Consider the following 13,333-nt stretch of genomic DNA (forward strand, 5'->3'; position numbering starts at 1 on the left):
CCTTGACCACATGACCTGAGAGCGCACAAGAGAGAGAGCACTGAGGTGGCTTTCCACGATGTGCATGGATGTGAACCACAAAGCGCTATGTGCTTCCGCCTCCCTTTGAGCAGCAGAAAAACCTTTCCCGCGAGGGCAAGCTGGAGTAAAGCTTGTTGGCCTTTCTTTTGGTGATGGCACTCTCTGTTGACTTTGACTCCAAACGTGAACCCGACTTCCCCTTTGGAAAAAGTTTGGCCAACCAGTTCTCTGGACCCTTAAGAGTCATCTCCAAACGGCCACTTCGGCCGCAGGTTTCCTGGTTCTTTCTTGTCTGGAAGACAGCCGGTTAGAGGATCCTCCTGACCGCGGGGTCACTTCCAGAAGAATGCCTGAGTGGCTCCATCACGGCAGGAAAACAGAGAGCCCAGTGGGGCTTAAAAGCTGAATGCATTCCATTGCGTAGAACCTTAAATAATCTTAGAACCCCAGAGTCCTAAGGGAGAGACCTTAGAATCCAGCCCTTGTCACGGAGGCCCGTTTGGGGGAATCAGGCTCCCAACCTCTTTCTCCATTACCAGGTGCCACTGAATGTCCAGCCATTCTTGATAATAATCTGGGAACGGCAGCGCTGGAAGGGACCCTCTGCGTCATCAAGTCCAGCCCCTGTCAAAGAGGCGCCATGGGGGGAATCGAACCCCCAACTTCTGGCTCCACAGCCAAAGAGTTCTCCAGCCCTTTTCATGGACTGACGCCCACTACGCCAGGTGGCAGTGCCCTTCATGGCAAGGGAATTTGCAAAACACTTTGGGGGACCGCCTTGAGTGCCCGCTTGTCGGTCCTCTTCTGGTGTTCTGGAGGTGCCCAGGTACTTGGTGCAAAAAATAAAAAATAAATAAAAAAGAGTCAGAGCATCCCCCAAGGGCCCTGGGAGAAAATAAGATTGGAAAGGGGGTCGGTGTGCCGACGGAATTACAGGATTACCGAAAGCAGGAGGAAAGGGTGTTGGGAAGGGCACGATTTGGCGATCTCCGGGGCCCCGGGCGAGGGTCCAGGAGGGAGGCAGAGGCCGGGCCAGAGGGCATCCTTCACCAGCTGCCAGGCTTGTAAATCCCCCACACATGTTCCCTCCCCAGCAGAGGAGGAGGAGGAGGAGGAGGAGGAGGGAATCTCTGGGCATTAAAGCGCGGGGACTCCAGCTTAAGCTGCTTGCCTTGGCTCCGGCGCAGCGAGGGCTACGGGCCTCTCGGCCAGAGGCCCTCCGCGGACCCTGCCTGCCGGGGCATCATGTTTGCCAGCTCTTCTCGGGGAGGCCCGGCCCCGGCCGGCCGTGGGGCCGCAGGCGGGGGCAAGTTCAGCGTGGACGAACTCTACGGGCTGCCCAAGAAAAGCAAAGGGTCGCGAGGGGAGAGCGTCCGTCGGAAAAGCCAGATGGGTCAGGGGGGCCAGGTGGGGCGCGACGGGCCGGAGGTCACAGCCGCCCAGATGTTGGAGGCGGCCAGGCGGCTGATCGAGAAGCGGCGGCTGGAGAGCTACCTCCTGGAGGCCGGGCTGGGGGTCGAGGAGCTGGAGACCAACCGGAGTGGCATGCGGTACAGGTAGGGGTGGCATCGGGGGGGGGGGCACCTGGGGACCGGAGGCAGCCTTGGCTGGTCCAGGGGCAGGACCGTGGGAAAAACCATCAATCCCTGATGGCTGGTGGGTGCCGCCAGCACTTCGTGTGCAGCAGTTTGGGAACTGGCCGCGTGGCTGGGGTTTTTGAAGCCCAAGAGGCTAGTCCTCATGGTGGCCCGGGAAAGTTGTGGTGGTGGTTATCTGCTTTCTGCTGGAAATACGCCGGTAGCTAAAGGCAGAAGGAATGTTGTGGCACCTTAACGGCTAAGAGGTTTTATGTGACATAGTTTTTTTTGGGGGGGGGCTACAGTTTTTTTTCTTGAGATGCTACTGAGTGTAGTCTCAATAAGAAGACATTTCCACACGGTGTGGAGAGCGAAGGGCCAGCGATGCTGATGTTGAGGAACATTTAACAGTGACCGACCGGCACAATTCATAGCGGTGGGGATTAGAAGATGCTCGAGGGCCAGTGGATGACAAAGGCTTCCCAGTAAAGGAGGCAGAGCCTCAGTTTCCCAGCCTTTTATTGGGCGAAAACTCCCAGAAGCCTTTTCACCACAAACAGCGCTGGCCAGGATTCCTGGGAGTTGTAGTCCCAAGAACAGCTGGAGGAAGAAAAACTTTGTCCAGCAAGTGGAAAGCATTTGGAAAATTCTTCACACACCCTGCTGTTCTTGGGAATTTGATGCCTGGGAGTATTTTGAGCTGTCGGGATGGATCAGTCAAGCTGGTGAGCAAGATCCTCGTAGCAGGGAGTGGAGGAGACCGAGGGGTTTCGGAGCGATGCTCTTGTGTTTCAGCTGCCCCCCACCCCACCCTCGGCTAGCCTTGGCGTGACGGGGCACATAGTCCTCCACCTCTGGATGGTGAGAAGTCGGAGAAGTCCTTGGGCATGGACCGAGTGCCACTGAAATGTTTTCACTACATCAGGGAGTCTTGCTCAAGGTGGGGTGTGGAAAATGCATAGCATATGAAATGGGGGCATGGGGAGGGGCTCAAGCCAATGTGACTCTCGGTTTGGCAGGTCCCCAAAAGATGGAAGAGGGAGCTGTGGTTTGGAACATAGGCCAAAGCTTGGAGCAGGGGCGGGAGTGTCAAGACCTGGGTTCAAATCCCCCCCCGTTCAGCCACAGAGCTAGCTCCCTGGGGGATCTTGGACCCACCATACACCGGCGCCGACCTGCTTCGCAAGAAGGTTGTAAACTCAACTGTAACTGAAAATTTGGCCAGCTAGATTAGCAGAAGAATAGATCCAATTCTTCTTTGTTCTGAGCAGAGCAGCGGACCAGGTGAAGATGGGATGATAGTTAAAGAGTAGAACATGCCTTTCTTTATGCAGAAAGCCTGAGTTCATTTCCTAAAGCCTCGTTTAATTCACTTTAAGACTGGCAGAAACTTGCTTCAGGGGTCGGAAAGCTGTTGCTGGTTCCAGGAGGCAATGCGAAGAGAAATGGACCTAGAAATTGGAGATGAGGGCAGTCTTTCTTTTGAACTACAGCTCCCAGAATCCCCAATGGCTGTGAGGTTTCTGGTCATTGTAGTAAAACAACAACAACACAAACCTAACTTTTCCGAGTTCCGAGTCTACGGGTGCTCTGTAGATTAGTTTTTGCCCCCAAATCGGTCGCCTTCCCACATTAAGACCGGCTTTGTAAAGAGTTGTACGTTGAAGCCTCAGGTTTCATACTCGTGTCCTCCGTCCTGAAGGATAAAGAGGTGGAAACAGTCTCTCACGAGACCCCACAACCCTTTTTCCTTCTCCCAGGGCTCTGCCTCATCCCTCACTCTTCTCGAGTTGCTCAGCTCATCAAGGGTGTAGTCCTCTTGAAGGTCTGCCTCTCACGCTGGAGATCTGTAGCATGCGGGGCTCCTTTGCTGTGACCCCCTTCTGAGTGCCGTGCGCGGCCCAGCCTTGTTTCCCAGGACCCTCAGCAAACCTGATTTCTTTGTGATGCTCTTGGCCTCCTCATCCAGTCCGTCTTTCAGTTTCCAAGAGGGGAAAAAACAGAAGAAGGAGTGAGGAGGGATATAAGGAGGCTGGTCTGGTCAGCACAGTCAAGAGGTCAATTTGAATCCAGCCACCAGGGGGAAAGTGGCATATAAATGCAATCAAGTAAATGAAACTATTTTCCTGAGCATCCTTAGGAAGGTTGGTGCAAACGAAGCCATTTAATCAAGAGGAAAAAGGATGAGCAAACCCGCAGTGCACGGTTACAGCCATGCCGGGTCGTCCCCTTCCTTCCACTCTTTTTTCATCTTTCCATTAGTGACTTGAGCATCCAAGCAAGGCCGTTTAGGTTAGAACAGCCTCAGGCTTGTTTTCTTGGGTCAAAGGAGAAAATTTTTAGTCCTTAGAATTTTGGGAGGAGAAAAACTTTAGCCTATATGAGTAATTCTACAAGGTCCATGGAGTTATGGGCTGGCGCTAGAAATGTAAAATCTCCCAAAATTTCAAAGCTACATAAAATGGTTTTGGGGGGAAAAAGGAAGAGGGTGGAATGTGTTTTTCCCCCAATGTTTCCATTCCCCCCTTCTCTTCTCAAGGTAGCACACAGACTGGCCAAATACTGTAAGATCTACCAAGATTACATTTCATCCTGTCCTGGTTTCTATCCCTCTGGGTGAGAGAGGAGCTTTGAACACTGTTCTTTTTGTAAACGCTGGTAGAACTAGAACAGGGTAGAAAGGCACACGTCCAAAAATTCAGTTCCTTGGCAGATCGGAAACTGGGGGGAAAAAAGGTACTTACTGACCGAATTTTGCTGGGTATTTTTTTTCCTGTTCTGGCTGATCTCCTTAGTGTTGTAGAGTTTCCTGATCAGCCCCTAAAATCTGAGAAATCCATGCCCATCCTTGCCAAATTGATAAGATAATATGGATAAAACATCCTTCCCCACAATCATGCCATAAGCCTGTTTGATCCCCTGATGCAAAAATACTTCCTGTGCACAACGATGCTTTGCGTCCCCACTAATAGGGCTGGCCAAGACCCTTCACCCCTTTCTCATCCCCCCCCCCACACTGCTTGGGTGCGTTGCCAACTTTCGAGGTGCTTAGCCTGGAAATGGGGCTGTTTCTTCCACGTTTGGATTTAATCCAGATGGGCTTCTTTTTACATTCCGGCATTGACTCAGCAGCTAAAGACAACGAGAGGATGACGGGGGGGGGGCGAGGGGGTCAATTCGTTCTGAGAGGCTGAGGTGACCATTGGCATTCAGTGCCGTGATCAGCTTTACTATCAAATCCACCGGGATGTCTGGCTGCACAAGACTGGTTGAAATCAATGGCACCTGTACAGGAATCTTAGAATTTCCAAATAAAATAGAGACCCCGAAATAGCTGTATTAGTCTTGCTTGATTCTTCCACTCTGGAAGTACCACCTCATGGCTTCCAACCTGACTAATGAAGAAGCAGGTATAATGAGCAAACAAAACTCCAATATTCTTGTGGCGCCTTCAATGTTCATCAGGTCCACTTTATGTTGACCAAAGCCACTTTCACTTTATTCCATGGATTAGAACCTGCTTCCTCGGACACCCAGAGTAAAATATTATGGGCGCAAGTCGATGTATATGGTCAACCGGCAGGAATCGGAATGAAATGGATACAGAAACAGGAATTGCACTGTTAGCAGTACTAATTAACTGTCAAAAGTCATGATTGCATAAGCATCCATTCCTGGCTATAGGTGCAATAATTATCTGATGCTAAACATCAGTGGGCAATACACAGTGATTTTGCATAATGCTAAGCACAGTGTACATACGTTAATATGTCGAGTCTCGCTTCTTTGCTTAGCATACTGAGTATACCTTAATCTGCACTTGAAAACAAATCAGTTCATCTTAAATTTGTAACTTTGGGTCTGTTCCTACCTGGCAAACTAAGAGTTCGCCCCAGCACTCATTCTCCTGGGGGGAGCGGGGGTTACATATTGACTTGGTGCTTCAACACTTCCCCCCCCGCCCGAGAATCACAGCAGGGCTTTTAATGTGCCGTTAAGGACTGAACTGAAGGTTATAGATTTTCTTATTCTAAATGACAGGATTTCAGTCTTAAGAATGTGGGGATTGGTTGGTTTGCTTCCCTTGTACATCCTGAAATAATTGCTTCCTTTTTAAAAGGTGCTGCTGTGGTCGTCTGTTAACAGCAAACACAAATCTTATGGAAGCTTACAGACTAATAAATTCATTGTGCTGTAAACTTTCATGGACCACAAAATACTTCTTGAGATGCAAAGAGCATTAGCCACAATTTCAGGTATATAGATACTGTAGACTGCAGATGTGGGTAGAGGAGGTCGGTAACAGAAAGTAAAGCCAGAGAGAATTTAAATACGTAAAGTACTGACATTGATGATCATCTTATTAAAACAGGCCATTCACAAAACTGTGGTGGCTCAGAGCACAGACAGTCTGTCGCTAGATAAACCAATCAACGGAGGCACTGCAGAAACCAACTCATGCTTTGATTTGAGCTTCTGTGTCTCCGATGCAAACTCGTAGTGAGTGTGATTCAGTAGCCTCTTCCTCTGATCCTCTTTGGTCCTTTTTTGCCCTGCAGTATTTGATTTAAAGATGAGTGACACCATGTTCAGGGAGGCTGATATTCTTTCCCGCAGTTGTGGCTGTTGTGGTTTTTAAAGTATCGCTGTTCTTAACCGCAGCTCGATCTTTGTCTGTCTAGAGACCGGCTCCATTTGTCCTCTTTACAGCATGCAGAAAGAATGTACTATACTGCTAGAAGATAGTGGCACAAATCAGGTAAATGAGCTCCTGATGGGAACACGGGGAAATGTCTGGGACCACCGTCTGATCCTTGATCTATCTAGGCTCATATTGTCCACCTGGACTGGCAGAAGCAGCATCTGTCCAGGGATTCAGGCAGAGTCGTTCCCTACCCTTGCCCTGTCTGAAGAGGTTGATCATTCCCTGGTGGCCTTTTTCCCGAGGACGAACTGGTCCAATGCTTGTTGTTGTTGTTTAGTCGTTAAGTCGTGTCCGACTGTTCGCTCCCCTGTGGACCAGAGAGCATGCCAGGCCCTCCTGTCTTCCACTGCCTCTCAGAGTTGGATCAAATTCATGTTGGTCACTTCGATGACCCTGTCCAACCATCTCCTCCTCCGTCGTCCCCTTCTCCTCTTGCCTTCACACTTTCCCAACATCAGGGTCTTTTCCAGGGAGTCTTCTCTTCTCATGAGATGGCCAAAGGATTGGAGCCTCAGCTTCAGGATCTGTCCTTCCAGTGAGCACTCAGGATTGATTTCCTTCAGAATGGATAGGTTTGTTCTCCTTCCAGTCCAGGGGACTCTCAAGAGACTCCCCCAGCACCACAATTCAAAAGTGTGTGTGTGTGTGTGTGCGTGCGTGCGCGCGCGCATGTGCGTGTCCGTGTGCTGCTCTGAGACATGTGCGGTATGAAATCTGCCAATGCCCTGTTTGATGGGTGTCCCGTCACCAGCTCAACGGGAGCCACGAGCACTGCAATAAATGGCGCATCCCATCCTGTACGTACTTACCTATTGATCTAAGAACAGCTTATCTTATCCAGGTGGTAACATCCTGACCTGGCCAGAGAAGAGGTTTGTGCTATAACCCTTGGAAGGAGGGGCTGCCGTTGTCGTCCCTCACTCCAATTTCACCCTAGGAAGGGTAGCGTGCGTGCGTGTGTGTGTGTGTGTGTTAGCATGTCCAGGTCTTGGTAGCAACTCTCTCTTATAACACAGGGACCAGTCATCCATATGGCCACCAGATTCGAAGAACTGTGCCCTGCTTAGACTTAAGAGCACTTGACCGCACACTGTGTTTTCCCTTTTGCTTTGCTGTCCCCTCTCAACCATCAATACACCAAGTGTTCTCTTAAGCCACCGGTGGCCCTTGGACTTGGTTGGGATTCAAAGAACAGAAGCTCTCTGGGGTTCTGGATGTTTCAAAAACCACGGCTTACTTAGCACAGGGAGTGATTCAGTCAAAAGCTGTTGATAAAGTCCCGGCAGGGCTTTCTGACTTAATGGTCATGCTGTCCAAGGTTGTCTTACGGTGAGAGAGCAGGAAGCCGAGCGTAGTAATAAACAGAACAATCTGGACAATAGAGGGATGTAAATCCTCTTGCGGCCATTCTGAGATCAGCATTTTAAAGCTCCCTCGTAGGAGGTGGGCAGGTTTTTGCAAATTGCTCCTGAACGCTAAAAGCAAAAAGGAATTGCAAGGAGGTCCAAAATGATCTTTCCAGACAGTGTGAGTAGGTAGTAATAATAAATCCAACACAATTCCACAGATGTATTTTAAGAGGAGTAGTGACAAAGAAAGGAAGACATTATGTTTCTTAGGTTTTGTCAGATGGCTCAGCCCAAACGTCCACCCAGTGCAGAGCAGCTGCGAAGATAAAAAATAAAACAGCCAGTGAAGCAGTGCACAATTCTGGAGCCTCGCCACGTGTGAGACCGGTGGCACCTTAAAGCTTGCCCAGTTTTATTTGGCAGAAGCTTTCGTGAATGCTCTCCCGCTTCTTCACAGGCCAAACACACAAACTCGGCAGAAAGACATTTCTACAGATACAAAAAAAGAAGAGAATATCATCATCGCCAGGCCAGGGCTGGGCAAAGTGTGCCCCCCCCAGGGAGCCGAAACCCAGCCCTTATTGCACGTCCGGACCCCCAGCTGAGAGGGCCCTAGAAGGCCACCAGGTCCAACCCCCTGCCCAGCCCGGGAATCCAAATCAAAGCAGATCTGCCAGCTGGTTGTCTATATTTCTCTTGAATGCCTCTCCAAGTGCCGAAGCGCTCGCCACCTCCCGAGGTTATGGATTCCGTTGTCGTTGTCGTACTGCTTTAACCATTAAGTTTGTTTGTTTGTTTGTTTGTTTGGCACCAAAACATATCTATGCCATTTTCCATCTCCAAATGAAAATGCCCCCAGATGCTCAAGATAATCATTAATCTGCAGTCATTTTACCCTACAGTCTAAATCAGAGAGAGAGGGTGCAGAGGTAAAAACAGGAGGAGAGAACACAAGAACCGGGGGGAAAAAAGAAACAAGAATATAGCACACTTTAAAAAAACACAAGCACATTAGCTTGGCCCACCTATGGAGAGCTTTTTTTAAGGCTATTTTCTTGTTAATCCCTTTTGCCTCCCGGCTGTCACATAACTGCATTGGCCCTTTAATTAATAATTTCCTGCTCCCTGGTGATTAGCTTTTTAGCTGCTCCCCTGCCCTTCGGCTTGAAAGGGATTGCCCGCTCATTTTTAACATGCATTTTTCCATTACTGGGTTGACTGACCGATGGATCGATCCATCAAGCCTTTAATGAGCACAGCACTTTAAAACAGGGTACAAAGGCCTTGCCAGGCTGGTCCTAGAGCCTCAAATTCAACCATGCAGACACACCAGCAGGTAAGGAGAGAAAAGAGCGCAGGAATAATCCAAGGGAGGTAGCTAAAAACATGAGGAGAGGCCACGAGAGAGGGTGGCCGCAGTCATTCCTTCGAGAGAGCAGGAGACCTTCCGTTAACTGAGTTAAAGAGTGACGAATGCAGACAGGTCTGTTGGAACAGTGATCATCCGAACCAGGGGTGGGGGGGTGGGCAAGAAGCAGACAGATGGCCTGAGTGTGTTCTCCCCCCCCCCCGCCCTTCTCTAGATCTATATTTAGATTGCCAATCTTAGGCTGTGTTCCTTCCTGCCTTCTCTGAGCTCACTTTGTGCTTCTTTTGCTGCTCCGTTTCAGTCAGAGATGCCAACAAGCACAGGAAGCCTCCATCATATGTTTCAATAAACCTTTCCTCCCGCTTTAGTCCCAATGAATGTCCTAGATGCTGGCCCGAATCCTGTTGTTGTTTTATGCTTAGGTAAGGGAAACCAATCTCCTTGTCAAGTTGCCCCACTGGTTAATGAGGTGCTGGTTACACTCCTGGCTGTGTACCGGTTTCAGCACAACCAGCACTTGGCTAACACGCAGCAGTTGGTTTCGGAGGCTTGCCTTACACACATCAACTAGCAATCGGTTTTTGGCCAGTAAGTGTTAGGGCTCCTTAGGATGCAGGCATTCTGGGAACTGTAGTCCAAAAAAGTAACTTTTTCTGAGCTCTGTGGCAGAATTATCCTAATTTAAAGTGAGGGACATTGGTAGAATTATGTCGGATCTCTTACCCAAAAGATAATTCGACAGGATCCTGCTTGCTCAAATAGATCATTGCATGAGTGGTTTCATTTCCTTCTGAGCTTAGAGAAGTTACCTTTTTTGACTACAGCTCCCAGAATCCCTAGCCAGCCCGTGGCCATACTAGCTGTTGGATTTTGGGAGCTGTTGTTGGGGAAAAAAACATTAGGCTTTTAAAGCTCTTCTTTTTTATTCCTTTCTCTAAGGCGGTATCTGCCAGGGAGACTAAGAGAAAGCAAGGAAGGGGTTAACGCCATTAGGAAATGTTATGTTAAAGCAAAGCATATTAATTTGGAGAATGCATTTTCATCAGAATAGAGTGACTGATATTTTTTAGAATTAACTTCACTTTAATATAAACCGAATGGAGAATTTGCTTACTTAGCTTAGTGTTTGAAAGGAAGGCAATCTGCCTAAGTAGCTATCATAATCTGAGATTATATAAAACTTCTGTTGGAGAATTAAAGTGGAAATAGTCTGAGGACGGAGGATAAAATTAAGCAAATGAATAAGCACTTTCTTTGGCTGCCCAAGGAAATAAATTGGTAAGAAGCAACGGAGGAATGAGAAATGTCTACTAGAGGTAAAGCAAAGGGTGCGAGGGAAACCATTAACTTAACATGCAGTAGCTCCAGGGAGCGGAATACGTTTTAAAGGTAAAGAGTTCTGCCAGGAAGGAAGTCACTCAAATCAGTCAGATTTGCTCACTGAAATCTGCATCTTGAAATGCATTTTGTAGGCAGCAATTCCCTATTAAAGTGTAGGTGGCTTTCAGTGGAGTGAAAACACAACATTCAGAAAAAGACCCAGTGACATCTCCTGGCTCTCGGATGGCTGGCGGTCCATCAAGGTTAGGAACCACCGTGCTAGTGTAATGGGTCAGAAAGAAGGAAGATTTAATTAGCCGAGCTTATGGGTTTCTGTCTGTGAAATGAGAGGAGAGGACCATGATGTCCTTTACCTCAGACAGCAGGACGCCTTGGGCCTCCCTGATCGCTGCACATGGGAAGCCATGTCTGCAGAACGTGTCTGTAACCACAGTATTTTACTGGCTGCAAACACACCGGGGTTGGCACAAATTGGGCAAGATCAAAGCAATGAAATGTTTCTCCCTTTTTTGGGGGGGGGGGATGGCCAGAATCTCCAGAGAAGAGATTTTTTTTCAGAGAAGCAGCTCCTCGTCCTCTGAGTTTTGCATTCTCTCGGCCCTGGTGGAAGTGGGCAACGTGGCAGGCGGAGAGCACACCCACTGCCTCCGGCTTTGGTGTCAGCTCCGATGAGGCATCCCGGGAAAGGTGTCACATCCCATCTCCCGAGATCGGCTCAATGTCGCGAAGGCTGGAAATGCTGCACCCTCCCCCTGCCAAACCACCGCACCTCTCCCCTTCTGTTGGTTACCGTATATATGTGCACCCTGGGAGGGAGCCTGCGTTGTGCATTCGGCAGAAAAAAACCCTCCCATGCTCCATTTTCTGGGGAAACGAGAAAAAGCCGGCCCTTTGCCTTCTTGCATCTGCTCGTTCAGTTGAAAATGTTCGCGTGCTTGTGGATCAGCTCTCTGGATTTTTTATTTTTAAAGGCGACCAAACAGATTGTGGGTTAAAAGAGAGCGAAAAGGTGAAGCACAGATGAAAAAGCAATTTTGTAAAGCAGAATAACCGGCGTGTGGCTGGAAAGAAAGAAACCACCGCCAGGATTATTCCTTGAAGACAGATTGCAAAAGCAGTCTATTTATTCGACTTCTATATTGCCCATCTAATCGGAGGCCATTCCGGGTGGTTTATAGCAATCAAAAGAATAATAGTTAACAGTAACACGAAGGCAACAAACCCAAAATTGAAGTGGAAACAAAATGAACCATGCAATTTGCCTAGTTACCTGGGGCGAGTTCAAATTGACTCCAGGTAACTGCGGGCAGAAGGCGTCAATTGAAGGAGGCCTGTTGCCTTGTCTGTTTCCACTCCCCTCTGTGCCTAGACACCTGGATAGAGTAATGGGCTAGGCCATCAGAGACCTGGGTTCAAATCCCGGCATGGTCCTGGGAACTTAACCCAGCGTGTGTGGCAACGTGAAACCATTTCTTGCCCATCTCATGCACCTCAAAATCCCTATTAGGTGGCTCAGAGCTGGAAATGAGTTGATGGCAAATTTGCCCCAAACCACGTACAGCGCCACGGACTTTCCCCCAAAGCTCCGAGGCTAGGAGCACAGTCCTGGTGCAGGAATTCCGGAGAGAGCCTGGAAGGATAAGTGCCCCACGCCCTGGTCCACCCTCGCTCACCTTCCCTTCCCGTTTCCCTCCACCCCACCACCTCCGTGACACCGTGTATCTGATGTGACAACAGCTCCGGGGGGCTTTTCCATCACTCTCCGTGTGGCTTTGTTTCTCTGTCTCCTGAGCACCGAGGAAGGCACATGTCACGTATTGTTCTTATCTGTGAAGGCTAGAATGACATTTGGGGGGGGGCATATTGCTCAGCCACAGCTGCTCTGGCGCACCTGCCCACCTGTCTTTCCTTCTGCCTCTCCCTTGCCATTGCAGAGACACCCCCCCGCCATGTACCCTTACAAAGCCCGTGGCACCGATGCTTTTGGGACCCCCCTGCAGCGCTTTCTGCCACGGGTTGGGAGGGGCCCCCCAAAGCAGACGAGCAGGGGCCCCCTGCACCCCCAGAGCCCTGAAAGCGGACTGGAAGAATTCCTGACCAGCCACGGAATCCACCTCTCCCCTGACCCTGTTGTGGGACACAGGTAAAGGAAAAAGGGGGGGGGCGATCGAGGAGGGTGCTGCGTCTCTAGGGAACGTCTGTCGAGGGTTTTTAAAGGGATTCCTGTGATAGTCGGGGGCGCTTTCTTGTTCCCTTGGATTCTCTCCTACCACAGGAGAGCATTCGCTCAGCCTGCTCGGAAAATCTTTCGGAAAGAGCTCTTCAGATTCCCTGGACGGCCAGCAAAACAAACAAGGGGGTGGGGGGGTCCTAGGTAAAATCAAGTCTGAACACTCTCTGGAGAAGAAAAAAAAGAATGATGAAGTTGTCCTTCTTGGGGCGCATCATCCTGAGAAGGCAGGCTTCTCCTCTGGAAAAGACAAGAATGCCGGGAAAGGTGGGAGGCAGCAGGAGAAGAGGAAAACCAGATAGGAGATGGATTGACTCTCTGAAAGAAGCCACAACTTTTTACAAGAGCTGAGCAGGGCTGTTGAGAACGGGAAGTTTTGGAGATGGCTCGTTCCTAGGGTCGCCCTAAGTTGAAAGCAATTGGACAGTACAAAATAAGAAGAACAGCAGGGGTGAGGAATGTAGTGTAGAGTGGTCATGTTACCAGATAGGCGGGATATAAATAGAATAAAAAAGTAAATAAATAAAATAAATAAATGTAAGGCTTGGGGCCAAATCCAGGCCTCCGGGTTACCCGACTGCCAGGCACCTTTTGCCGTGTTACCAGCATTCGATGTTTTCCCAGCTTCTGCACGGGCTCCGCCTGCTTCCCGATTCTAAATTTTGAATCGCCTCGGCTGACTTATCACAAGTTAGGACTTTCTGAGTTAAGCCGTTTTAGGTCCGAAACCTTTTATCTTTG

At 49.4% G+C, this 13,333-nt stretch overlaps 1 protein-coding gene across 1 annotated transcript in view; it reads left to right on the forward strand.

Annotated features, from left to right (window-relative positions):
• The first annotated feature begins 1,243 nt into the window (after positions 1-1,243).
• Positions 1,244-13,333, forward strand: part of KCNAB3 (potassium voltage-gated channel subfamily A regulatory beta subunit 3) — a 39,002-nt gene continuing 26,912 nt past the window's right edge. Inside the window, exon 1 of the mRNA XM_078378493.1 lies at positions 1,244-1,577. Coding sequence (XP_078234619.1) covers positions 1,267-1,577 — 311 coding nt within the window. The 5' untranslated portion in view covers positions 1,244-1,266. The remainder of the gene's footprint in view (positions 1,578-13,333) is intronic.

The sequence above is a fragment of the Pogona vitticeps genome, chromosome 6 (assembly GCF_051106095.1).
Source record: "Pogona vitticeps strain Pit_001003342236 chromosome 6, PviZW2.1, whole genome shotgun sequence".
NCBI classification, from domain to species: Eukaryota; Metazoa; Chordata; class Lepidosauria; order Squamata; family Agamidae; genus Pogona; species Pogona vitticeps.